Raw genomic sequence first — 27,322 nt, 5'->3', positions numbered from 1 at the left:
AAACGATTTGACATACCATACGACATTTTAAAAATACCAAATAGTCCTAAACATACCAAGTGAGTTTAAAAAACAAACGATTTGACATACCATATGACATTTTAAAAATACCAAATAGTACTAAACATACCAACTGAGTTTAAAAAAACAAACGATTTGACATACCATTTGACATTTTAAAAATACCAAATAGTACTAAACATACCAACTGAGTTAAAAAAAAACAAACGATTTGACATACCATTTGACATTTTTAAAATACCAAATAGTACTAAACATACCAACTGAGTTTAAAAAAACAAACGATTTGACATACCATATGACATTTTAAAAATACCAAATAGTACTAAACATACCAACTGAGTTTAAAAAAAACAAACGATTTGACATACCATTTGACATTTTAAAAATACCAAATAGTACTAAACATACCAACTGAGTTTAAAAAAAACAAACGATTTGACATACCATTTGACATTTTAAAAATACCAAATAGTACAAAACATATCAACCGAGTTAAAAAAAAGTCAAAACACTGAGGCCAGTGGAGGCTGGGGTGGAGAAACATGCAAAATAGGGTAAAATCAACAAACATCGGGATTTAACATGGCAAATGGGGTATAAAAAAAATAGTATCGGAGTTAAAAAAAAAATTGGATAGAATTCCAAATGTGATTAAACAAAGCACTTTGGGTAAAGAAGGAAAATCCGAATGTGGTGAACCTAACTCTACCTATGGTAACATTCTTCTTTCTGGATGAGGTTAACACGAGCTCTGATTTGTAACCTCCCCTTACGATGAATGTAAACGAAAACGCGATCAGCTGTGCTTGTACTGTGCAGGAGATACCTGACATTGTGCTGTCCACGTCCCCTTGTATATCTATTACCATCCCCACATTCTTGTGTTATACACTTGCCCATCACCGTTATCTTCTGCCCATCTTACACGTGTATATCCCATCACGTGGGATCATGTGTGGAGACGTGTGTCCCACGTGACCTGGAATCGATTAAATAAATAAAGAAAATGACCTCGCGCAACATCAGCTGAGTAGTACCACGTGGTACGATCTCGACGTGGCTGAGCTCCGATTGGCTCAGATTCCTCAGACGTCATCGTTTTAAGCCACGCATGGAATCGTCACTTTAATGAAGATCACAAAAGAAGACACAATCACGAGTTCGAGGACGGAAAATGACTACACCGTCGGGAGAATACAAGAACGTATCAATGAAGCTTCTGGTTTTATTGGAATTAAATCGATGTGACGTCATTTGCAAAAGTAAAAGGTTTTGGATTAAAGGCCACTCCGAATCCCGAAATCCAGTCCATGTTTTGCGACTCGTCCGCTGTTTTGACGCGACGTGATCCGCTCCCGCGCTCTTCTCTCCCGCCATTTTGCGGACAACGCGCTGGTGAAGCGTCGTGCGTCTCCGACCTCGACCTGGCCCACGAAGGACGGGCGTGGGGACGACGGAACGGGAGGTTGGGTGGTTCGTGTGTCCGAGACAAAACAACGGAGTTTGGGTCCCCGTTCCGCACTCGAGGGGGAGGGGTGAGCGAGCACGGATTTCGCTTGGGGAGGGCGGGGCTCAGGCAACGGGTCTATCGCCGATTGAAGGAATCGGCCCTTGGAGGAACCTCGGAGGGGAGGGGGTACGCGGGGTACCCCTGAGACCCCTGAGACCCCTGGTCCTCCATCTGAATAACAGCGATGAACATCGACACGTTGTTGGCTGCAGCACGATTCCTCGACTGGCAGGAGCAGCAGAGTCGACCCGGTGAGTAAGGCGGGATCCAGGAGGGGTGAGCGAGGCTGGTGGTGAGCTGGGCGCGGGATGTCACGGCCGTGTGACGTCATCACCGTGTCGGGGAAGTCCGTGCACGCGCTGTGCTCGCCCCGCCTCTTTACCCGCGTCATTGTTTATCCCGACTTGTCTCGCAGGTAAATCGGGTATACCTGTACCAAGGTGTGTGTGTCGGTACCCTGATTGTTCCATTCCTACATGGATTGTGACGTCATATTGTGATGAAACTCGAGCTATTATTACACATCAGACTTTTAAAACCAGATTCGGGGGGGGGGGTGATGGTTCGACTGTTGGACCGTCCGCTCTGAGTCTGGGAGGTCGGTGATCCGGAGCCCCGTCGGTACGTGCTGCTTGCTTGCTTATCGTTCGGAATGTGAGAGGGATATTAAAGGCACGAACAATCATAGGTTGGCAACCATTACGAAGTCTTCTTGTGACTGCTGTGTTCTTGTGTTGAAGTCCCTTGTAAAGGAACTCGTGTCATGACAAAACACTTTTGCCCATCGTTGCAGATAAGTTCGAGAAGGCGGGAAAGCTGGCGCTGGGAAAGGACTTGGACGCAAGGACAGTCGCTGGCTTTGGGGACGAGCGTCTCCCTCAAGTGTACACGGTTGTTTTACCTCCCCTTGTGTGCTCGACCCCCGCTGCCCTGCCCGGAGCTGCCCTCACGCTCCCGACAAAACCTCCCGAAAGACTCGAAGCGGAACTCGAGGCCGCAGCACAAGCGATGCCGTTGGCGCCGAGCCGCGATCACCATGGAGACAGAAGTCCTGCGGGCATTACACGGGCAGGGGCCGACTCCGAGAATATCGATCCGCGCAGTCGGAACCTGTCACCTTCACGTGCTCCGGATCCGAGCTTGGTAATTCCGGCCCAGGAATTGCGAACCACCTCTGTTCCAGCGTTGTTGCGACCGCGAAGCCCGCCCACAAGCGATGCCTTCCCCGGATTGGTCGAGAACCGCGCGGACGAGCCGAGCTCGACCGATCAGAGACGGCGGCCGGGGGGGTGAGTTGGTGATTCGGCGTGGGGGCGTGGTTAAACATCTTTCCACACGGTGTCCGGTGGTACGTGCAGGAAACGCCGGTAACCAATAGTAACCAGTAATACTCTCGGTATATAAAAACCGGTATACAATGATTGGAAATGTGTAATTCTGTTGATTAAAACCAGTGACGTTGGGTAACCGATAATACCGTGTCTAAAGATTCATCCTTTTACTCTCTTGTGGTATTTTTGTTTATTTAGTGAAAGGATAACTCTGAGAACCACGTTGCCGTGTAAACGGATAGTTGTGGTGACTGGAACACGTGGAGTAATTAGTCTGTTACACGTCTCATCACAACTTGTTTTTCTCATTCCTTCATTCCTCTCCCATGAAGTGCTGGAACGCGTGAAGTCCACAACAAACTGGAGAAAACTCGGTGAGTTTTTCTTTACGTTCGTTTTAATGATCAGGAATGGACAGCTCGCTGAAGCTGCCTCAACTGTTTATTCCATCATGGAAGGAAATTCAGCATTCCTTGCTTTAGCCTCCTGAAGCCATCCTTTTATTACATATGCATGAGGTTGATCAAGTTTAAAATGAGAAGAGGAAGACTGGTGGAGATTGAGAGGGGGAAAGGGAAAAGATAGAGAAGGAGGGAGAGATAGATATTGAGTATCAGGAGGAAGAGTGCATGGGGCGAGAGTGTGAGATGAAGGTTTGAAGGGAGAGTGAGTGAGAGAAGGGGGTGGAATGAGTGGGAGGGGGGAGAGAGGGAGATGGATTTGGAAAGAGTAACAGTGGAAAAAGTAAGAGTAATAGTAGTAAGAGTAGAAAGAGAGTAATCGTAGTAAGAGTAAGGGTAATAGTAGAAAGAGTAGAAAGAGAGTAATCGTCGTAAGAGTAAGAGTAATAGGAGTGAGTCAGAGTCGAAAGAATAAGAGTAATAGTAGAAAGAGAGTAAGAGTAATAGTCGAAAGAGAGTAAGAGTCAGAGTCGAAAGAGAGTAAGAGTCAGAGTCGAAAGAGTAAGAGTAATAGGAGTGATTAAGAGTCAGAGTAGAAAGAATAGGAGTAATCGTAGTAAGAGTAATAGTAGAATGAGAGTAATCGTAGAAAGAATGAGTAAGAGGAGAAAGAGTAATAAGAGTAATAGTTGAAAGAGAGTAAGAGTAAGAATAGGAGTAATCGTAGAAAGAATAAGAGTAATAGTCGTAAGAGTCAGAGTCGAAACAGTAATAAGAGTAAGAGTAATCGTAGTCAGAGTTTAAAGAATAACAGTAATAGTTATAGTCGTAAGAGTAATCGTAGTCAGAGTCGAAAGAATGAGTAATAGTAATAGTAGAAAGAGAGTAAGAGTAAGAGTAATAGTAGAAAGAAAAAGAATAAGAGTAAGAATAATAGCAATAGTAGAAAGAGTAATAAGAGTAATAGTTGAAAGAGAGTAATCGTAGAAAGAATAAGAGTAATAGTAGAAAGAGAGTAAGAGTAAGAGTAATCGTAGTCAGAGTTTAAATAATAAGAGTAATAGTAGAAACAGAGTAAGAGTAAGAGTAATCGTAGTAAGAGTCAGAGTAGAAAGATTAACAGTAATAGTAGTCAGAATCGAAAGAATGAGAGTAATAGTAGTAACAATAAGAGTAATAGTAGAAAGAGAGTAAGAGTAATAGTAGAAACAGTAAGAGTCAGAGTCGAAAGAATAATAGTAAGAGTCGTAAGAGTAAGAGTAGAAAGAGAGTAACAGTAATAGTAATAGTAACAGTCAGAGTAGAAAGAGTAAGAGTAATAGTAGAAAGAGAGTAATAGTAATAGTCGTAAGAGTCAGAGTCGAAAGAGTAATAGTAGTAAGAGTCGAAAGATTAAGAGTAATAGAAGAAAGAGTAATAGTTGTGAGAGGAGTAAGTCAGAGTCGAAAGAGTAAGAGAAATCGTAGAGAGTACGAGTAATAGTAGTAAGAGTAAGAGTAAAAAGAGAGTACGAGTAATAGTCAGAGTCGAAAGAATAAGAGTAATCATAATAGTAGTAAGAGTCAGAGTAGAAAGATTAAGAGTCAGAGTCGAAAGAATAAGAGTAATAGTAGAAAGAGTAGAAAGAAAAAGAATAAGAGGAATAGTAGAAAGAGTAATAAGAGTAATAGTAGAAAGAGAGTAATCGTAGAAAGAATAAGAGTAGGAGTAATAGTAGAAAGAGAGTAAGAGTAATAGTCGTAAGAGTCAGAGTCAAAACAGTAATAAGAGTAATCGTAGTCAGAGTTTAAAGAATAAGAGTAATAGTTATAGTCGTAAGAGAAATCGTAGTAAGAGTCAGAGTAGAAAGATTAAGAGTAATAGTCGTCAGAGTCGAAAGAATGAGTAAGAGTAATAGGAGTGAGTAAGAGTCAGAGTAGAAAGAGTAAGAGTAATAGTAGAAAGAGAGTAATCGTAGAAAGAGAGTAAGAGTAATAGGAGTGAGTAAGAGTCAGAGTAGAAAGAGAGTAATCGTAGAAAGAATAAGAGTAATAGTAGAAAGAAAAAGAATAAGAGTAATAGTAGTAAGAGTAAGAATAATAGCAATAGTAGAAAGAGTAATAAGAGTAATAGTTGAAAGAGAGTAATCGTAGAAAGAATAAGAGTAATAGTAGAAAGAGAGTAAGAGTAATAGGAGTGAGTAAGAGTCAGAGTAGAAAGAGAGTAATCGTAGAAAGAATAAGAGTAATAGTAGAAAGAAAAAGAATAAGAGTAATAGTAGTAAGAGTAAGAATAATAGCAATAGTAGAAAGAGTAATAAGAGTAATAGTAGAAAGAGTAATCGTAGAAAGAATAAGAGTAATAGTAGTAAGAGTAAGAATAATAGCAATAGTAGAAAGAGTAATAAGAGTAATAGTTGAAAGAGAGTAATCGTAGAAAGAATAAGAGTAAGAGTAAGAATAAGAGTAATAGTTGTAAGAGTCGAAAGAATGAGTAATAGTAGAAAGAGAGTAAGAGTAATAGGAGTGAGTAAGAGTCAGAGTAGAAAGAGAGTAATCGTAGAAAGAATAAGAGTAATAGTAGTAAGAGTAAGAATAATAGCAATAGTAGAAAGAGTAAGAGTAATAGTAGAAAGAGTAATCGTAGAAAGAATAAGAGTAATAGTAGAAAGAAAAAGAATAAGAGTAATAGTAGTAAGAGTAAGAATAATAGCAATAGTAGAAAGAGTAATAAGAGTAATAGTTGAAAAAGAGTAAGAGTAAGAGTCAGAGTCAGTCGAAAGAGTAAGAGTAATCGTAGTCAGAGTTTAAATAATAAGAGTAAGAGTAATAGTCGTAAGAGTAATCGTAGTAAGAGTCAGAGTAGAAAGATTAACAGTAATAGTAGTCAGAATCGAACGAATAAGAGTAATAGTAATAGTAGTAACAATAAGAGTAATAGTCGTAAGAGTAATCATAGTAAGAGTAAGAGTAGAAAGAGAGTAACAGTAGTAGTAATAGTAGTAACAGTCAGAGTAGAAAGAGAGTAAGAGTAAGAGTAATAGTCGTAAGAGTCAGAGTAGAAAGAGAGTAAGAGTAAGAGTAATAGTCGTAAGAGTCAGAGTCGAAAGAGTAAGAGTAATAGTTGTGAGAGGAGTAAGAGTCAGAGTCGAAAGAGTAAGAGAAATCGTAGTCAGAGTAAGAGTAGAAAGAGTAAGAGTAATCGTAGAAAGATTAAAAGTAATAGTAGTAATAGTAGAAAGAGAGTAAGAGTAATAGTAAGATTAAGAGTAATCTTACTATTAGTAAGTAGGAGTAAGAGTCAGAGTCGAAAGAGTAAGAGAAATCGTAGTCAGTAAGAGTTGAAAGAGTAATCGTAGAAAGAGTAAGAGTAAGAGTAATCGTAGAAGTAGTAATAGTAGAAAGAGAGTAAGAGTAATAGTAAGAGTCGTAAGAGTATAAAGAGAGTACGAGTAATAGTATTAGTCGAAAGAGTAATAGTAGTAAGAGTCAGAGTAGAAAGATTAAGAGTAATAGTAGTCAGAGTCGAAAGAATAAGAGTAATAGTAGAAAGAGAGTAATAGTAATAGTAATAGTCGTAAGAGTAATAGTCAAAAGAGTAATAGTAGAAACAGTAAGAGTAAGAGTAATAGTCGTAAGAGTAAGAGTAATAGTAGTCAGAGTACAAATAGTAAGAGTAATAGTAGTAAGAGTAGAAAGATTAAGAGTAATAGTTGTGAGAAGAATAGGAGTAAGAGTCAGAGTCGAAAGAGTAATCGTAGAAAGAGTAAGAGTAAGAGTAATCGTAGAAGTAGTAATAGTAGAAAGAGAGTAAGAGTCAGAGTAGAAAGAGAGTAATAGTGGAAAGAGTCGAAATTAAGGAGAGTGTATGGAGCAAAATATACATCCCTCATCCCTCCATATGTCTGCTGTCTCATCCCCCTTCCTTCAGTCTTTCAAGAGTGCTGCCCACTGTCACCTCGTGCTCTCTCAAGCCGACCCATACTCTCCTACTCTTGCTTGTACCCACCCCCCCTCCACCCCTCCTTACTTTGTCTCCCTGTTCCCCTTTGATCCGCAAGTCGTCTGTGAACCTGTTGCCTTTAGTTGTTTGGCTCCTCCATGAATGTTTTTGTTTTCAAAGTAAAGTTAGAGCATTTTTGAGTTTGGGTGGGGTTGGAGTGGAAATTGCATCGTTGTGTATGTTACAAATATATGGACCTTGTTCAACTGTCCTATAATTGCTTGAAAATCATGCTGAAGTGTTCTTGAGTCTACCAGTACATTGAGGCTTCTGCAAATGAAGCCTTGGATGTACACACGGTATCCGAGCACGATGTACTGGTAAACTTGATGATTGTAACTACGTTACTGTGATGCAAGCCTGCATCGCAGCTGGCTCGGTTTGGCACAGCACTAGTTGATGATGATTGGCATTTTATTCCACCTGATGACTATTGTCATAAACAAAACATAATAGTACCAGGAACCATCTTGGCATCTACATATTATATATGCAATTTTTCTTTTTTTTGCCATTCCCATATTTCCTGCATTCCCAACTTCCTTTTCATTTTGACCGTTTTCCCCTTCCTTTCCTTATCTCTTTTTTTTAATCAAACTCCCTGCACCTTATGTGTACATAATATATAGATTGCCCTTCATTGTGTGGTTCCTGAGATAATGTTTCAGACTTTCAATTCGATGATGACGATGAAAATTGATATTCATGTCAAGAACAAAACTGCTGTGGCTGAGTGCTGCAGGCCTATTTGCAGGCGTACACCCGATCCTCTTGCACTCGCGCTCGCGTCTCGCAGGCGGGCCTACCTCAAGGAGTGTTTCGAGGCTCTGAAAAAGAGCATTCCGAACATTGAAGAAAAAAAAACCTCAAATCTTACCATCCTCCGTGGGGCCCTGCGTTATGTGCAGGTACGTCCGAACACCTGGTATTTGGGAACTATTATGAAATGCTGTTGAATCTCGATTGTACAGTATACCTGGATTAAAATGGGGGCACTGTGACCTCGTTTATGTTTGTCTTTCATGTGAAACTTTATTTGAAATCATCTGATTTGTCTGCAGGAAATAAAATTAAAAAAACACACATGTGTAATGTATATATATATATATATATATATATATATATATATATATATATATATATATATATATATATATATATATATATATATATATATATATATATATATATATATATATATATATATATATATTACATACACACGTGTACACATTGAAGTGGATACTTTGAGACCTGGAAGGGCTCTGTTCCACCTTCTGAAACCTGCATATGGAGATAACAACCAATGATACACACACACACACATTTTTAGACAACCCCGTGGCATTGTTTGATGTCAGGTGCATACCTGCCAGGCTGAACAGTTTTGGTTTTGTATTCCACTGATAGGCCGGATCTGGATCCGGACCTTATCCAAAATCTAATCGGCTTGTTCTTGTCACCTACACAACTCGTCCACAATTCTTCGAGATATCATGACATATATATATATATATATATATATATATATATATATATATATATATATATATATATATATATATATATATATATATATATATATTGTTTTTGGGCTGATCTCTCAATGACTTTATCTCTTAAAAAATAGTAATTTTCTTGGCATACTTTGCTGTTTTACTTGCCATGTTGATGTAGATGGTAGCCGCAGCCTTGAAGGCTGTTTATACCTGATTAATCTTTGCTCTCTGCCCCTTGGTACTCACTCAAAGGTGTTAAAGCGAAAGGAACGGGAGTTCGAGCATGAGTTAGATCGACTGGCGAGGCACAAAATAGCTTTACAGCGGCACCTGCTCGAGCTCTGCACAGGACTTCCATCACAGATGGACGCACAACGCTTAGAAAAGCTCCTACATCAACCCACCTCACCCAATGATCATGATGATGCCACATCTACCGCATCTGGTAAGCACGAAAAGCTGACATGGGGCTCTACTTCATCTGGTAGCAAGACCTTTAGCTGCAACCACAAACTTTTTTTTTTGTTCCATGAAATATATACAATTACATTTTTACCTCTACCACCGAAGGTGAAAGAGGTTATGTTTTCACCTCTCTTTGTTTGACTGTGTGCAGGATATCTCAAAGTTTGGATGGATCTGGATGATATTTGGTGGGCAGGTTGGGTGTATGACGAGGACGAACTGGTTAGATTTTGGTGAAGGTCTGGATCCAGATCCATCTACTAGAAGTTTTTTAAAAAGTGATTCTTCACCATTGAGAGATGGGGCCAAAATCGATATATAGCAAGATATCTCAAAAAGTTGTGGACGGAATCGAACGAAACTTGGTGGACACGTTGGGTGTGTGACCACGAAGGACTGGTTCGATTTTGGTGAATATCTGGATATGAGAATTATTTAATTTTTAAAGTGATTTTTCATGATTGAGAGATAGGATCAAAAACGATTTATAGCATGCCTACAAGGCTGGGTAACCCATTGTTGGTTCACGAGTCAGTAAGTGACCACTATATTCGTTATTGGTGTGTGTCTGTCTGTCCCGAGCATAGCTCCGTGGTTTTTGATCCGATCCTGATAAAATTTTGGTGGGAGGTTTATATCATGATCTAGTTGTGTTTTCCTGAGAATGGGCATGGTGCTCCCATTATGGGCGGAGCCACACCCAAAAAAAGTCTGTTTTTAGGGGGTAGCCGATTTCAATTTGCATCTTCTCCGAGGGGGTTTGTCGAATCCGGCAGGGGTTTCGGTATTTGGTTAGCCCAATGGCACCTGCATAGCCCCACACAGCTCTTTTTCATTTTCGTCCCAAGGTCAAGGTCACAAGGTCACAAACTTAGAAAATTGCGAATTTTGACGTAAAAAATCATACGACTGCCCAAACTTTGAGAGCGAGGATGACAATATTTTTTTTATGCATAATCTTGAGGTCATTCCCCACCTAAAGTCTTGAAACCATTTTGTTCTATCTCGAACACCTTGCCCGTGGCGCCCCCTTCAAGTTTGTTTTTACGCTGATTTCATCAAAGTATGGATAATCCGAGGAGTGCGAAATGCCATATAGCCTTAACGACGTTGTATTGTTCCTGGAATGTTCCAGAGGAAGTTTTGCACCAAAGGTCATAATCCTTGACCTTTGACCTTTAAAGTTCACAAAGGTCAAATTTTCAAAGTTGTGGGCATCGAACCGGGTTTTCGACCTTCGACGAACTAACTCCAATATTAAAGCTATATCACGTATCCTGTTTCCTTATTTTAATGTCCACAACATTGTTTTGTGACCTTTAAAGGTTATGCAAAGGTCAAATTTTTAAAGTTGTTGAACGAAACCGGGTTTTCGACATTTTGCAGCTAATAACCTGTCACTCGTACCACATCATGTTGATCATTTTTATAACTTGGTCAAACATTATCACATTGTCTCATCCTTGACTTCTGAAACAATCTACATCGTCAAATACCGCTCGTGAACCATTGCTGTCTCCAGACTTGTTTCTCTTGTATTTATTCTCTTTTTCTTAGGGTACCATTAGCCTTCCAGGCTGTCATACCCTATTGTTTCTGTTCTGTTTATTTTTAAAAAAAATTATTTTTCATCCCATTTTTGCTCGTCTATTTCCGTAAACATGTGTTTTCTCAGCAACGACTTGTCCGATTGACACAAAATTTTAATCAACGGTGCGATTACTCATGCAGAATTTTTGAATAATAATTATGACGTCAAAGGTCATGTGGGGTGGCAGCGGTATTAGAAAAATGGGAAAACTTTGGACGTCTTCTTCTCTGGAACTGCTCACTGGAGAAAATTGAAACGTGTCTCATTGTCAAGATCGCCACAAGGGCTATAAGTGTTGTTAACCGTGACGGCGTCGGTGAAGTATCCCTGTGAAAATTTGACACGTTGAACGATGCATCCCATCGGTATGAAAATTTCTGAGGTTCATCTATGGAATGATGTGAACACAAAAAAACTATGATGTCATCCTTCACATGGTTTGGCAGCCATGTTGTTTTTTTTTGTTTTCTTTTAAAGGAAAAAAAATCTTTTTCTCCAGAACCGCTTTAGAGATCAAAGTGAAAATGCACACAAATGATCGACTAGCCACGCTGAATAAAGTTTAATAACGATGACTTCCTAGGTCACATGGTCTGGCAGCCATCTTGGATTTAAATGGTACCCGGCCATAACTTCTTTGAGGGTTTATTCTCTTTTAAATTCATTTCTCGGCAACTGTTAAGTCAGATTGACACACAATTTTCAACGTAGTACGTGTTTTTTTTTTTTCAGTCAATTTCAATTGATAATTATGACGTCAGAGGTCACGTGGGACGAGCGCTATCTTTGCAAAACCAAAATAATTTGGACTTCTGAATCTCCGAAGTCGCACCTTGGAAAAAATTGAAACTTGGCACATGGCAAGTACTCCCCATAGGGAATAAGTGTGCGGGGGAGGGGGTGGGGGTTGTGACGTCATCTGTGAAGTGGTATCTTGGTGAAAATTCGACACGTAGAACGCTACATTCGAAAAATTTGAACTTTCTTGACCATCATCTACACAACTTGCCGGAGAAAAAAAAATTATGACTTCATCGGTTATGTGGTTCGGCAGCCATCTTGTTTAAAAATTATTTTTTTTTTAAACCCTCGTTTTCTCTCAAATGGCTGAACAGATTGAGGCAGAACTTTACAGTGTGACCACCCATTGAGGATGAACATAAATTCCCTGCTCTTTTTGACGAAGGTCTCATGGTTTGGCAGCCATATTTGATTGAAGGAAAATATTAAATGATGTTTACTCTGGAACCATTACATCAATCAAAATGAATCTTCACAATTATGATCTAGTGAACATGGGGAATGTAATTTTTTTTTTTAATTTCAACCTGATTGGCCGCATGGTTTGGCAGCCATATTGGATTGAAGTGGAATATTAAATCATGTTTTCTCTGGAACGGATTCATTAGTCAATGTCAAACTTCACGGTTATGATCTAGTAGATATGGGGAAGGGACATTTTACATTTCAACCCATTCGGCCACAAGGTCTGCCAGCCAGAATAATTTAATTGTTTGAATCAGAACTTTTAGAAGTTTTTTTTTTTTTTTTTGAATAAGGTTCACTTGGCTGCACCTGGATGCATTTGAGGGTACAGGAGTAGCAATTCAATTGATACCTACGATGGCCCCAGGATAAAGGGTCAACTCTACATTTTAAATTGATGGAACATGGCCTGTTCCTCGGTCCATAACTTGTGAATCCCACATTGTGGAGAAACGTGTGGGGCCTTGTTAGACTCGGGGTAGTTCCGGTTTTCCCTCTGCACCCATGGTGTCAACATGTATAACTTCGTGTTCGGGTTATTTAAATACCAATTCAATTGGTACCGACTGTATCAGGAAAAAGGGCGAACTGCGTGCGTAATGAATAGATTGAACGCGGCGTGTTACTCGGTTCGCAACTCGTCGATCCCGTGGTTTATCAAAGCAGGGTTGTATCAAACCTGGGCATCTTTGTACCCGATCATCACTGCCAGCAGTTATAAAGTGGAAGTTCAAATTATTTTTATTATTATTTTTATCATTATTTTGAATTTGCTTTCTCTCGTGCACGGATTTATTCCATCTCGTCTTCAGTTGTAGTACCCTTCCTCTCCCGCCCATGGTACACTGAAGCTTGTGGTGAGGAAGTTGTTCGGAGGACTTGCCTTCGCCTCATGGAAGGCAAATCCAACTGAAAGCAATCTCGGTTCCTTCCACAAAGCTTGTAACAAGTGTGTCTACCCTCAGGAAAGCCAGGAAACATCTTTCTCATCTCCGGTCTGAACTCTCAAACCTGTCTCCCTCCTTCAAATCCTGGTGGCATCTAGTTAAGTCTGTTTCTGGTGTATGTTTCCCTTCCATCCCCTCCCTTACCTCAAATGGCTGCACAGCAGACACTGCACGTGAAAAGGCTGAATGCCTAAACTCTATGTTTGCTTCTAAATCTTGTGTCCCAAACCCATCGCTTTCTGGACCCACCATACCCATTCGCACCCAGCTGTTCCTGAACTCTGTGTCCTTTTCTCCCAACAAGGTGGAGAGTTTGCTGTCAAACCTCGACTCTGACTCTGCAACTGGTCCAGACGGCATTAGCCTACGTGTCCTAAAAAAACTGCTCTGCCGCTCTTGCACGCCCTATCTCTGTTCTATTCACGCTCTCATTTGCTCAAGATCCTCTGCCATCGTCTTGGAAATCGGCAAACATTTCCGCTTTACATTAAAAAATACAAAGGTGCAAAAATTGATCCCTTCAAGTACAGACCAATCGGCCTCGTCCTAATCATCGGTAAGGTCATGGAATCCATCTTCGCCTCCGACATTAAATCCTTCCTCTTTTCCAATGGCTTGATTTCTGATCATCAATTTGGATTTTCCAGAGTCGCGGCACTGAATGAGGAGTCAGAGCCGCTGGGATTATGGGTTTCCTGGGTCAAAACTAAGATCCAATCTTTCAGGGACATATCTTGGATGCTGCTATCTTGTCTGCACCTGTTTGTGGTGAGGACGTTGAGGTCATGGAGAGATTCACTTACCTTGGCAGTGATATTCATGTCTCTGTATGTTGTGAGCCAGAGGTCAGTCGATATCTGGGTCAGGCCTAGGGAGTCATGGATTCACGAGATCACGAGGTGTGGCGCTGTCGGTACTTTATCCAGGAGGATGAAAGTCCGGGTCTTTTAGTCCTTGGTGCAACCAGTCTTGCTCCAAGGATGTGAGACTTGGACTCTGACCAGGGATCTGAGACTTTGTGTCAAATGAGCAGTTGCTGAGAGAGGGTCAGATGAGATTTGTTGCCTGTATAGTCCGTGAGCAGCTGTATGTTAATGTGGCTTGTTTCCCGATGCTGATCCTGCTCACCAGATTCTCTTGGGCTTTGTGCTTTTTAAAATCTTTATCAATGATCTCTCGGACTCTGGAAAATCCTCTATCTTTTTGATGACTACTCCACCCTCTGCCGTGCCATCTCTCATCCCTCATATCGACAGGCAGCAGCCTCTTCACTCTCTGCAGCCCTGGATAAAGTCACAAGTTCTGTCTCAAGCTTTTTGGTCTCACTATCTGCCATGATCGTTCCTGGGAAAGCCACATTTCCAAGCTGGTCTCCAAAGCCAGTTGCTGACTGGGCATCCTCCATCTTGCAAAGTCCTTCCTTGGCACACTTGAACTCCTAACCTCATACAAAGCTTTTAGCCACAGCTTGATGGATTGCTGGTGCTCCTGACTCACACCTAGCTTGGCTTCATGCTGTGGAAACAAAGGCTTTTTGAATCATTGGTATCTCCTGTGATAAAGCTGAGTCTTTGGGTCTTTCAATCTCTCACCGCAGGCAGGTCTCTGGTCTTTCTATCTTCTACTGACTCCTCTCTGGCCTTGCCCCAACCTCCTCTGTCTGTGCTCTGTCCTGCAAATATTTCCACAGGGTGCTCAAGGTCTGCCAGAAACTCCCTTCTGGTGAAACTACCAAAATCAAGAATCACTGCTCACCTTAACTCTTTCATTCCTCTCTCCCCCCCCCCCCCACCTCTGGAACAAACTTCCACACTCTCTTCCCTCCAAGTCTTCAAAACAGCTCTTAACCACCATCTCATATCTTCCTCCATCCAAAACCACGATCTTTTGACCCCCGTTAATCTACTGCAAGCCCACATCCTTCAAATTCCCTGTTTTCCTTCCTGAAAGTCCCTGTAGTGTCCATCTTGTTTATCCTGTGCACCCTGCCCCATCCCTGTCTCTTCCACAGATCTCCTGATGGCCCTGTTCGCGACTGTTATTCTTCGCTCTCATGCCCCCTCTTGTCTCCTGCTATCTTCGTTATATGTTCTGCATATTAGCTCTTATACGAGCCTCGACAAAGTATACAAAAAAAAAAATCTGACTTGTATCCGACAGGATGGTGCAGAGGTAGCTTTGAATTTTCTAGTCTGGTTTAATTCCAGACCTGATTATGAACTGTTGGATTGGTGCTTTACAGGTAGGTATTGCATCACCAACTGTGCCATCCCTTGATTGTATATATTACTAAAACTCTCATCATGTATGTATGTATGTATGTGGCTTGTAGCATGGTATTGTGTACACTGTGGTCCTAAATGAGGAGAAAGTTTAGAAATTGAACCCAGGTTAAATAAGAGAAACAATCTTTAATGTTATATAATGCCCAAGTGTCTGTGCTTTCAGAAAATGTATACTTTGCTATGGCTCCTATGGATATAGTTGCTTACAAAGCATGTTTTTTTTTTTTTTTAATCCAAACACAGGCTATTTTTTCCATTTTTATAACTCATTTTTTAGAAATGGGTTACATGTATGATTGTATATGTTGTCCAAAATGGTTGAAAATGCATATTTTGTTTGATATATATCATTATTCATAAGAATAGAACAATCCCTTGAAACAGTACATTTCTTATGCCCTTCTGCATATCTTGGCACCTTCAAATGTGTAAAATCTCAGATTTTGCAAAATTTCCCCCAGTCATAGTGAAGCTTACAAAATCTTATTCCAGAAAATTGAAATGCATCTGATAGAAGATCTTAAATAGCAATTTACTTCTGCATAAAGTGATGATTTAAAATGGCAAGTTTCAACATGGATCATTACTACATACCAGTTTTTAGGTTCACTTCCATAATTGGGTCAAAAATGTTATGAAGTACGTAACAAATTGCATTTACCAAGCTGCAACAAAATTACTGGTTGCTATAAGCTTGATTTTATTACCAAGATGGCCCTATGATATAAAAATCAATACCAAAGGCCAGTTTGTGTTCAGTATACAGAACATCAAAGGTCGTTAGGAAGTACATAACGTTTTAAAGAAATCTGCACTTTTAATCCTAAGATGTTAGTTTGGTTCATCACAGCATGTATTTCTATGGTTAAGTTTATGTGCATATATATTTATGACCTGAATGAACACTGATAAATTTGTTAATTTCATATGACCTGGACCTCTTTCATATGAGTTTCATTTTTTGGTCCCCCATGTCCTAAATGTGTACATAATACCTTGCTACAAGCGATGTATGTTCCCGAAATACAGCCAAAACGGTACATGATAGCGCAAAATTTTTAGGGCCACCTTACTCACCATTCACCATTCTTTAAATGATTTTTTTTCATCAACCGCTGTCACAACGGGTTCACGGGTCATCTAGTGGACATTAAACTTGGTTTCCTGTCTTAATATTAGCTGATAGACCTTAAAGATCCTTTGGGGTCTTTTTTGTGAAGTGTCATAGAATTATCGCCACACCCTGAACAAATTACAAATTCCTACCCAAGTCACAATCAGTCGTACGTCAGGCCTTGGCCAGCCGATTCGTGAATCCCCGTCAGACTCCACAATAAGGTGTGCGGTGAACATACTTCTGTGTGAAATGTCATCCTCCGACATCAAGCTGGTCTGTTGTCATTTACATCCACCTGTGGGTGTTTAAAGGGCTTGTGGTCCTTTGGGCTGATACCCTGGCCTCCATCCTACTTCCCATTAGGTTGTCATTCACATTTTCTGTTCGTTGTAATCTCCATTTGGGGGTTCACCGAAATGGAGGTGGCTACCACGTTTCACAAGGATGCATACAAGGAAATTAGACTCAGGTGGAGGCCATTCGGCCCATCATGCCTGTGGCACATCAACATCGCACCAATTTATCAACATAACCATGTTGTGAAATATTCAAGGACCATCAAAAGTTTTGTTTTAGTTTCTTTATTTTTTTCTAAGGGTTGGTTTCAGGATCATCACTGCACCCTAGACAGCCTCCAATTGTAGTTCATTTGTAGTAATTTTCCTCGGTGTAATTTTCAGATTAAAATTTATTTTTTTTATTGATTTTGATTTTTTTTTACTCCCATTGCTCCATCACTGGCATAATGTCAGCAGTCTTCAACTTCCAGGTTCTTTTGTCTTCCTTTTTCAGATCCTCATACTTGGTTATTTTTCTAATTTGCACATCATTTAGACCAAAGTTGCTGGGTAACTGATGCCTCAATTTCCTGCTTTATAACCATTGTCATGTCATAAGAAACGTCAAATTGGGTTCATCAGCGAAGAACCCATCCTTATTGATGGGCTAATTCTCCCAAAATTATGGACTGGACAATTCCCCTATAATTGGAATTCCGTATGACTTGTGATACAAAAATGACAACCCCTCACCGGGAGCAGTGCTATATAATAACATATACAGTGGGACCCGCTTAATAGAATCACTTTGGGCCGGACAAATTTTATTCTAATAAGCGGGTGATTCTAATATCCGAGTTCACCAGAGTTGTGGAGTATCAAGCGGATCAAATGTCGAGTACACATACGGAGACAAATACTCAGCATTTAGTTTGATTTATATGACACACTTGCTCAAAACAATGTAACTTACTACTGAAAATAAAACAATTACACGTACAGTACATATGTACTTTTCAAAGCAAAACAACATAGGTTTGTCGATGAGCCTACTCTGTAATGAAAAAATTGTCGATTGTTGCCTGCTTTAACGAGTCTGTGGCAATGGCGGTGACCTCCTTGTCAAGTTTGCGCAGGAAGGCCATGTCACTGAACCCATGTGATAGCAAACCAAGCCTGATCGTCTTAGCTGCAGACATCATTTCCTTGATGGTCGGGACAGAGATCTCCTCTTCCTCCTCTTCCTCCACTTTAGTGTCGGCGTCATAGTCTGCGTCAGTGGCAATTCCCATTTCGCGTTGGACTGCCGAAACGATGGCTTCGTCTGTGACATCATCGTCTGTGGTTTGGAGAGTGGTGTCCATGTTGACTAAGTCCTGCCATTGGTCGGGATCCATTTGAAGAGGGTTGGCTAACTCGTCGTCGTCATTGCTCTCGACCCTTTCGCCTTCGCTTGCCGCTCCGATGAAAATTCCTCCTTTGCGCCAGCAGTTCACTATGTCGGTAGTCTTCACATCATTCCATGCTGCGTCCGTAAACAGCATAGCGTCGAGGATCGTTATCTTTTTCGCCAAGTCACTCGCTGTCATTGCTCCATCCTCGTTGTCAATCTCAGTGAGCACTTTTCGTAGCATGGCACGGCGGTAATGAGCTTTGAATGAACGGATAATTCCCTGATCTAACGGTTGAAGAACAGAGGTTGTGTTCGGCGGGAGAAATGCCACAGTAATGTTCGACACTTGAAGTGATTGGGGATGTGCCGGACAGTTGTCGATGAGAAGCAACGCTTTCTGGTCATGACGCCGAAGCTCGCGATTCCACTCATCGAGCCATTCAGTGAAGAGGAAACCTGTCATCCATGCGGAGGAATTGGCTCTGTAGCGAACTGGAATTGTTTTGAGGCCTTTGAAACACCGTGGATTCTTGCTTTTACCAATACCGAAAGGAGGACGCTTAGCACCAGTCATCGAGCAGCAAAACAGCACCGTGATTCTTTCCTTTGGCTTTTTCCCACCGCAGTGCTGATCTCCCTTGAAGAGGAACGCTCCGTCTGGTAAGGCCCGAAAATACAACCCGGTTTCGTCAGCATTCCAGATCTCATCAGCCGTGAAGCCTTCTACGAGATCTGGAAACACGTGGTCCAGCCATTGTTGTTTCCCTCCTACGTCAGCCGCCGCTGCCTCTCCGTGAAGTTTCTTGTGGACGATTCCATGTCTTTTCTTGAACCGGTCAATCCAGCCGTTTGTCACACTGAACTTCTTGTTGTTGAACTTTTCCACGAACTGAGCCGCTTTCTCCTGCATCAGAGGTCCAGAAAGCGGTGCTTCCTTTTCTCTAGAAGTTTGAATCCACTTGACCATTGCTGATTCGACATCAGGTGCGTTGCCGCTTCACTTGCGTTTCTGAGAAGAAGACGAATCCACTTGACCTTTCAGAATGGCCTCTCGATCTTTCAGAATCTTGCATAGGATCGGCTGGTTAATTTCCAACTTGTCTGCAGCTTCTCGTTGGCTCATTCTGGGCAAAGCGTCATAGTCCCTCAGGATTTGTGCTTTATCAATGTTTGAACGATCCGTCCGCTTTCGTTTTCTGTCCATCGTGGAAATGACGACACGCCTAGTGCTTAGACTGCAGCTGTCAGCCGTCTGCCTATCTGTACAATGACTACCGAAATCACTGTAGTGGCATAGCGTTATTTTTAGCGTGACGTCAGCCGCCTGGTGGCAAAAGTTGGAACTGTGCGGCCAGTAGGCGCTGAACTGTCGAAGTGGATGGCCAGCAGCTGATTCTATTATATTAAGCGGGTTTTTGATTCTAATAAACGGGAAAAATTGTGTACATTTAGATACAATGGAATCGGTCTCAACGATTTTGATTATAATACGGGTGATTCTATTAACCGTGATTCTATTAAGCGGGTCCCACTGTACATAGAAAGAATAACCGTCTTCCTCCTACCCTGAACCCTCTGGGGCTATTTAAGAAATAAATTATCAACTCATTCCATCATTGATATACAAACAAACAGACAGACAGAATAACAGACCAGACCAACCAAAATACTGGTGAATCTTTGATTTTTGAAAGTAATATAAACCTTTGAAATTATATACAGTAAAGCCTCGTTCAACACTGGTCTTCACAATGTGGATTCATTTATACACGTGGGAATAAATGCGACGCTTATTTCCCGAACGCGCATAAAATTTGATTATATGTGAGTTTGAATGTGGTGCTGTGATCATGTCATGTGCAGAGGTGACGTCTCCTGTCATCTTCTCCCAGCGTCGCTGTTTTCAGTCTGCACAGTGCCACGGTTGAGTGAGCTTGTGCCCAGGAAATTTCCTTAACTCCTCGTTATTTAGTCGCACATTATACCCTTAAATACAGTATGGCACCGAAATGTCAAGTCTCTCCAAGTGATATTGGAGTGAAGAAGCCCTGTAAGGTTATGATATTTTTGGAGAAGTTGCATGGAGGGATGAATGTAGTGTAGGTTGGCCATGAGTATCACATGAACGAGTCCACCATAAACACTATTCATTCCAGCCTGGCTTCCTGGAGTTTATAACAGAAAAAGCCTGTGCCCCTGAACTGGTGTTCAACACTGACAAAACGGGGTTTTTGTACAAGAAAATGGGTAAAAGGACTTGATCTCCAAGGAGTAGAAGGCAGCACACAGGTTCAAGTCTTTCAAGAATAGTCTGACACTTCTTTTTTTGTGGAAATGCATCTGGAGACTTTAAATTCAAACCTTTCATGCTGCGACGCAATATATATATATATATATATATATATATATATATATATATATATATATATATATATATATATATATATATATATATATATATATATATATATATATATATATATATATATATATATATATATATATATATATATATCCAAACCCCGTGGGGGTTCATTCCTGGAAAATGCTGCGAATGTCGAGGCATTGTTTTAAAATATATATATATTTTTTTTTTACATGGTCTAGGCTCGTGGAAGAGCTATTACACATAAGGGGAAACACCAACAGCAGGGCGGAGGTGGAATGGAGACTGACAAACAAGGGGGTACAGCTAACGATGAGGGGTAAGGGAGAATACAAAGCATGGACAATATGGATACTGAAGCAATATTGTGTTTGACCAGTTTGTGATTTTTGTCAAGGCCGGAAGAGGCTACTGCCTGTTTGTCAGAAGGATGAGAGATGTCATGGCCGAGAGTGGAGTCATCAGCAGAGAGGAAGGGTTTTCCAGAGTCGGTAAGATCAACGACGAAGATTAGGAATAATATGGGACTGAGAACACTGCCATGGGGTGCTCCAGCCTTGACAAAGGAGATGAAAGGGTTCTGTTGAGAGTCACACATTGATTACAAGAGTGGAGTTAGTCTTTAAAGCTCTTCGATGAGGCTTGACATTGTATATATTAAAAATAAATAAGTCAGTAATACAAGAGTGGAGTTGACCTTGGAAATCCATTGGCAGACAGTCTGGCATCCTACCTTGCTTTCCAAACTATCAAAAGCTTGAGATATGTCCAGAAAGATGGCCCTGATCTCATGTCTGATATTGAGGGTCTCCATCCGTTGTTGGGAGAGTTGAAGCAGAATGTCCATGGTAGAGTGACCAGGTCTGAATCTGAATTGATCTGAGATGAGGCTGTTGGAGAAAAGGAATGATTTTATGTCAACTGTGATGATGGATTTCATGACCTTGCTGATGATTGGAAATACAGTAAGCAAATCGGGCTGTAATTAAGGGGATCTGATTTTGCACCTTTTTTTATTATGTACCTGTTGGCTGATTTCCAATTTCCCAGTTGGATATAGGAGACCAGTCTTGAAGTGTTAAAAAACAAAAATGAACAAAAACATTTTGAAAAATGCGAAGACTCAAAGCGCTAATGTTGAAACAGGTCACGCTTTATGATTAACGAATACATGGCATCCGCGAATAGCGCGATCTGACAGTAAATCTAATATATAAAGCTCTTTATAACCACTGGTTGAAGATTATTGTCAGGTCAAGCCACATTAGATCAGTGACTTGCCACAGGTACCATGTAAACCTGTAGTAACCTGTTTCATGGTCGGGTTGTCGGTGACGAAACCATCTCCCCCACCTGGTTTTGTGGTGAGGAGGGTGTATGGATATGGACACCCAGCAGGAATAAAAACAAAACCTGTCAAAGGGCAGAGGAGTTCCTTGTGAGCCAACGGCCATCCATATCTCGTGCCCAACTGTCTGCGGACGTTCTCCTACAGATGGGTTACTTTTTTTTTTTCGGAGGTTGGTGGTAGGATTTGCACTCCCACCACCGTAAAACACTTCATTCCGCAAAACCCACTCCGTTTGGAGTATCTGCTGTGCTGCTGCCCTCCGGAGGGCAGCTCACCGGATGACGGGATTGGTGCAAAGCCTCCGGGACCCCCATTCCTTGATGAAAGAAGGAAAACCATGGGGTAAACTTCCAGGGTCATATTGCGTTGGTGTGTAGCGGAGTGGTGCTGAGGTGTCGTCCACCAGACGGCGGTCTCCTCGAGTTAACCTGAAGCGATCCGGGTGGAACCACATGAACAAAATCTGTCTATATTGTGCCTGATGAAGTGGCTGTGAAGCTGGCGAAACTCCCTGAGACGAGGTTGGCTCTCGCTTTTTTTTTGCTCAAATTAGTGGTCGATGTAGTTGTTTTTTTTTTTAAACTTTTGGTTGGAAGCGCCTTCGTCTTCGTTAAATATACGTGTATATTTGTGTATGATCATAAATGTATGTGGAAAAATTACGGGCCCAGGCCGGGAATCTAACTCATGTCCTCTGGCAAAAACAGTACCAGTGCTCTGTCATCTGAGCTATCTGGGTGATCCATTGGCTGAGCAACGCAGTTCTTCCACATGTATGTCAGTGCCACTCTTTCCCCCACTGCTTCTGGGGCACTCACTGCCAAGCAGCGAGAATCGGTGAAGTGCTCGTCACACTCCACATGTTTATTTATATATATAGATGCACATATACATATGTATTGCCTCTGAGGTTTTGATAAGCAAGAATATGAATGCCATGTTTGTCCGTATGTTACCTTCAGAGGCCGGGTTCCCCTATCACTATTTATCCCACAAGGTCTTAAGTTTGCGCAACATGGTTTTGCTGAACGTGCTGTTTTACAGGACCCTAACCCTCGCGTTGAACGAGGGTTTACTGTATAGTTTGATTTTTGAAGATTATGTGAATTTGTTGTTGTCCAACATTATGATTACATCTCGTTGGAAGGGGTGGGGACGAATGATAGTTGACAGTTTAGAATGATAGAACATCTCCAATATTGAAATCGATGAACCACTGATTAGATGCTCTATAGTAAATGATAATGAATGATAGTAAATAATGTCGACAGTTTAGAACTGATTGATAAACTGACCAATGAATGGTGCATGAAAGCATAGTTCATAAAGTTTACTCAATACAGTTCAAATATTTCAGCTTCAACATAACTGCTATCTTTCATCATACATAGTTCAACCTGATTTTCCAACTTGTTGAAAACGTTCTCCATTTGCTGCTGAGTAATTTCATGAATTGCATTTATGATCATGGCCCTAAATTCATCGAAAGAACGTGGTTTTGACGAGTAACAGTTTTAAATCGCCTCATAAAATATAATCCACTGGGGACAGGTCGGGTGAACGAGGTAGCCAAGCAATTGGTCCACGTCGACCGATCCACTTGTCTGGGAAGACATCATTAAAGAACTGTATCACAACTATCGGTGATGCCTCTTCGCAGTGGTTGTACCCCCCCCCCCAATGCAAGTTGGAGGCCAAATATTTTACATTCTTTCCTGCTGCCAGGATTCATCAGGGCAGCGTGGTCATGGTTGGAGTGTTGATCGGTCACTATGGACCTGCCCTCCTGCTCTGTGTCTCGTGTGTCTCTCTCTCTCTCTCTCTCTCTCTCTCTCTCTCTCCTCTCTCTCTCTCTCCTCTCTCTCTCTCTCTCTCTCTCTCTCTCTCTCTCTCTCTCTCTCTCTCTCTCTCTCTCTCTCTCTCTCTCTCTCTCTCTCTCTCTCTCTCTCTCTCTCTCTCTCTCTCTCTCTCTCTCTCTCTCTCTCTCTCTCTCTCTCTCTCTCTCTCTCTCTCTCTCTCTCTCTCTCTCTCTCTCTCTCTCTCTCTCTCTCTCTCTCTCGGCCCTGACTTCCTGAAGGTGGGGGGTACACCATCCTAGATGTGCAAGATCTCTGGGTTGCTCCTGGGAGATCGATCAGCTGTCTCCGTGCCATAGACTTGTTTGAGTGAACTGTCCAGGGCGATACAACAACAACAGCAACCGTCACACATTTGAAGCATAATGGCAGGGAGCCGAGTCTTGCTGGTACAAGGTGATGTGTGAAAAATTTTAATCCTCGTACTTCCATAACAAAACTTCTTCCACATTACAAAGTAACGTTCACCATTGACTGTTGCTTCTTCCTACAAAAAAAAAAGGGACCAAGGATGCTTCACTCCCTGGGAGACCACCAGACATTGATTTTGGGTGAGTCTCTTTAATGTTGCAAGAGACCCTGAGGTTTTTCTACCTCCCAAATGCGGTAATTGTGGTGGTTGACTTTACCACTGATGAAGAAATTGCCTCATTAGAAAATGTTCACTCGTCAAGAAACCCAGGGGAATTGTGGATTTAACAATATTAATAACATCAGCATTAACAAAACTTGATGTAGTATGCTTTCATACACCATTTAGTTATTGTTTGTCAGGTGTACGTCAAAATTTTTTTTTTTTTTTTTTTTTTTTTTTTAAAGTTCAAAGTTGCATGAGGACTTTATGGATATCTTGTTTATACACAGAATGTTCCAAACTCATATTTGATACATTATTTTATTGGTTTTCAAGAAAACATTTCCAATAAATAATTATTTTCTGTTGTACAGATGTTGTATTCATGCACAAGCTTTTGATGGCCAAAACTTTTTTTAATTTGAATACTTCTCGTGGTTTATATCGGTTTACTCTGATGGTAGTAAAGCTTGCTGCACGCCTGAACAGCCAAATGTAACCGTATTATACCGGGCTCCCCCAAGCAACAGAGTTTCTAATGTGCATGTTGAGAACCTGAAGCATCAGCAGCACTATGCATGAGATCTAACAGCATTGTTATGCCCTTGCAGAAGGAGAGGATAACATTGATGAGGAACTTGAAAACTCGAGCTTCACCATGCCACATCCGAGCTCTCATCAGTGGGTGCAAAACACATCCGATGCAATCAAACATGGCATGCAGCAGCTGCTGACTCCGGATGCCTCGGGACAGACGATGAACAATTTTGCCACAGTGGCAGCACGATCTCAGAATTATCCAGGGCCAATCCAGCATGCCTCGTTCCTGAGCACGTCGCAGACGTCTGCTGGGAATGGAGTTTCCCAAAATGCACTTTTGGAGCAAACGAATATGGCGCTTCACCGAGAGCTTACTCCAAACTCATCCACTCCCAGTGTGATCAACAAGTCTGCCGCAGAATTGTCTGTTAGGGAAGCCCGTTTGTCTCCAAGCCAGATAACGACACCTCAAGTTCACAAGCCTGTGCTTCCTCATCCGCCCTCACATATCCCACCAGGTATGACACGGGTGATTGCAGCCGCTATGCCTTGCCTCGTTGTGCAGGACTCTTCCCAAAATGTGTCAATTCAAAGCCTGGGTAACAGTATTGTGGCTAAGCCACCTACCCACAATGCAACAATGCAGGCAGCGTCCAAGCCTTCCCAAATGCAAAGACTCATCGCGGCTGCTCCCTGTCTTGTAGTACAGGATCAACCTAATGCTACCGGGTCTCCACAGAACTCATCGGGGCATGAAATTGTTGCAGCAGTGGCACCGGTTTCAAGTAAACAGCCTGCTGGGCAGACATCAGTGATTCAAAGTGCTATGGGGTATGTTGGTCGCACTCTTACGAACCCCAGCCCATGCTGCCTCCCTGCAGCCATTTCTCATATTGGTGCACCTCCAATTGCCACGACTGCACGCCCAAGACCCTTTCCCAGTTGTCGCATGTCTGTGGCACCTGTCATTATTAGTCGGTCTGCGAGTGCAACAGCCCCACCACCTGGAACACAAATCTCTGTGGGCAAGCCTGTTGCACTAGGCAGTGTGATCCCTACACCAATTCTTATTCAGGTGACAAAGGCAGCCCCTGTCATCGGAACTCCAATGGCTATCGGCCAAGCAACAGCTGCCCCCTCTGTTTTAGGCCCATCACCTGTTCTAATTGGCTGCTCGCCATCGCTCGGCACTGCTCCTTCGACAAAGAACACTATCTCGGTGCTATCGACGCCTTCGGTCACAGCACCTGGCCGAGCAGCAGTTCTAATCGGACAACAGCCACGGTACCTGGAGCCTCAAACTGCATCTGGATTAGCCGTACCTGGAGGTGGGGCAACATTTGTCCTACCTGGTCACTTTTCAGAGGAGTTGCCCCCTGTTGCTACACCTTCAGCCTTGTAATGGATATGGGATTTTTGCTTCCTTTATGGCAGAGCTTGCAGTATGCCTTGATGGTAATTGCACCCATTTCCAAGACCAATTGCTGCCTTTCGCCTGTCCATCATCTGCTCTGACTGTATGGATGGAATGTTTAAATCTGATGGTGATTTGGTTTCTGCAAGAAGCCTCATTTGTTTGTAAAGCTCCAATCGAAGTTTAATTCGTGTAAGAATTTGTATGCATGGTGTTGCTTGAATGAACATCAAGGCATATAGACCTGACCCTTCTGTGGGTTGCAATGCGTTTTACTTTAAGACTCAGAGATTCTGGATAACTTATCCATGTGAACGACGACGTGCTTCCTGTGGAATATGGTTTATCCTCAAAACTTTCGTTTCTTGCTCTTGTCTAACATTGGAACTCTGCTTCACTCGCACATTCGGTTCTCTTACTCCATCGATAAATAATCATAATAGTATTAATGTAGTGATGAAGTTGCTCTGAACACTGAAGCTAAGATTCGTATGGTTTGTTTAGATGTGTGTTCTCTATAGTGGGACAGTAAAAGCACTTTTACCAATTTAACCTTCCATTACTGGGCAGTTGAGAAGGGATTACTTTTATTATAATTTTTTTTGTACAAAACCAACTGCAAACAGTGTAAATAGTTTGATGTGAAACGCCGTTGATTGAACTTGATTTAGTAGGGTTGTATAATCGGCACATCTGTTTTATTGGTCAAATGTGCTCACTTGTGCTGCACAGACATGGCAGGCTTTGCTGAGTTACTACCTGCAGACTAGCTAAGCCTTGTACCTTGCACATAGCATGGGTTCGTTTACGAAGTGCTAGGGAATGTTGTGTATACATAATGTATAACTCAGTGGGGGGGGGGCGGAGCTGGTAGATTCACTACAATACTGTATTGTTATCTATGATTAAAAAAGACAAGACAAGCCAAGCAACAACTGTCCTACCCCCCCCCCCCACTACCTCGTGCCTGATGGTATCACACGTGTGGCAAGATTTTATTTGTTTAAAAATAATTGACCTGAACCCCTGACCTTTTTGAATAGAGTTAAGAATTGTGTTAACATTATTACACTGAATAAAGTGAGCCAGTTGCTTCACTTTCAAAAATCACGT

General features: G+C 41.7%; 1 protein-coding gene across 3 annotated transcripts; it reads left to right on the top strand.

Annotated features, from left to right (window-relative positions):
- The first annotated feature begins 1,370 nt into the window (after positions 1–1,370).
- MNT (MAX network transcriptional repressor) lies at positions 1,371–27,319 on the top strand. 3 transcript variants are annotated; one of them, XM_085878959.1, is made up of 6 exons: positions 1,371–1,785; positions 2,328–2,823; positions 3,198–3,239; positions 7,990–8,155; positions 8,999–9,191; positions 24,867–27,319. In XM_085878959.1, the coding sequence occupies exons 1-6, from the start codon at positions 1,719–1,721 to the stop codon at positions 26,195–26,197; spliced, it is 2,295 nt and encodes a 764-aa protein (XP_085735085.1). In that variant the 5' UTR covers positions 1,371–1,718; the 3' UTR covers positions 26,198–27,319. The 3 variants fall into 3 exon arrangements, with proteins under 3 accessions (XP_085735085.1, XP_085735086.1, XP_085735087.1); XM_085878960.1 differs by having other exon boundaries at positions 1,374–1,785; positions 8,002–8,155; XM_085878961.1 differs by lacking the exon at positions 1,371–1,785 and adding an exon at positions 2,018–2,155.
- Positions 27,320–27,322: the final 3 nt, after the last annotated feature.

Source organism: Eptatretus burgeri, chromosome 4 (genome assembly GCF_056783735.1).
Source record: "Eptatretus burgeri isolate ZD-2024b chromosome 4, Ebu_testis_v1, whole genome shotgun sequence".
NCBI classification, from domain to species: domain Eukaryota; kingdom Metazoa; phylum Chordata; class Myxini; order Myxiniformes; family Myxinidae; genus Eptatretus; species Eptatretus burgeri.
Note: the sequence above shows the minus strand (reverse complement) of the source record. Positions and strands in the feature narration are given on the sequence as shown.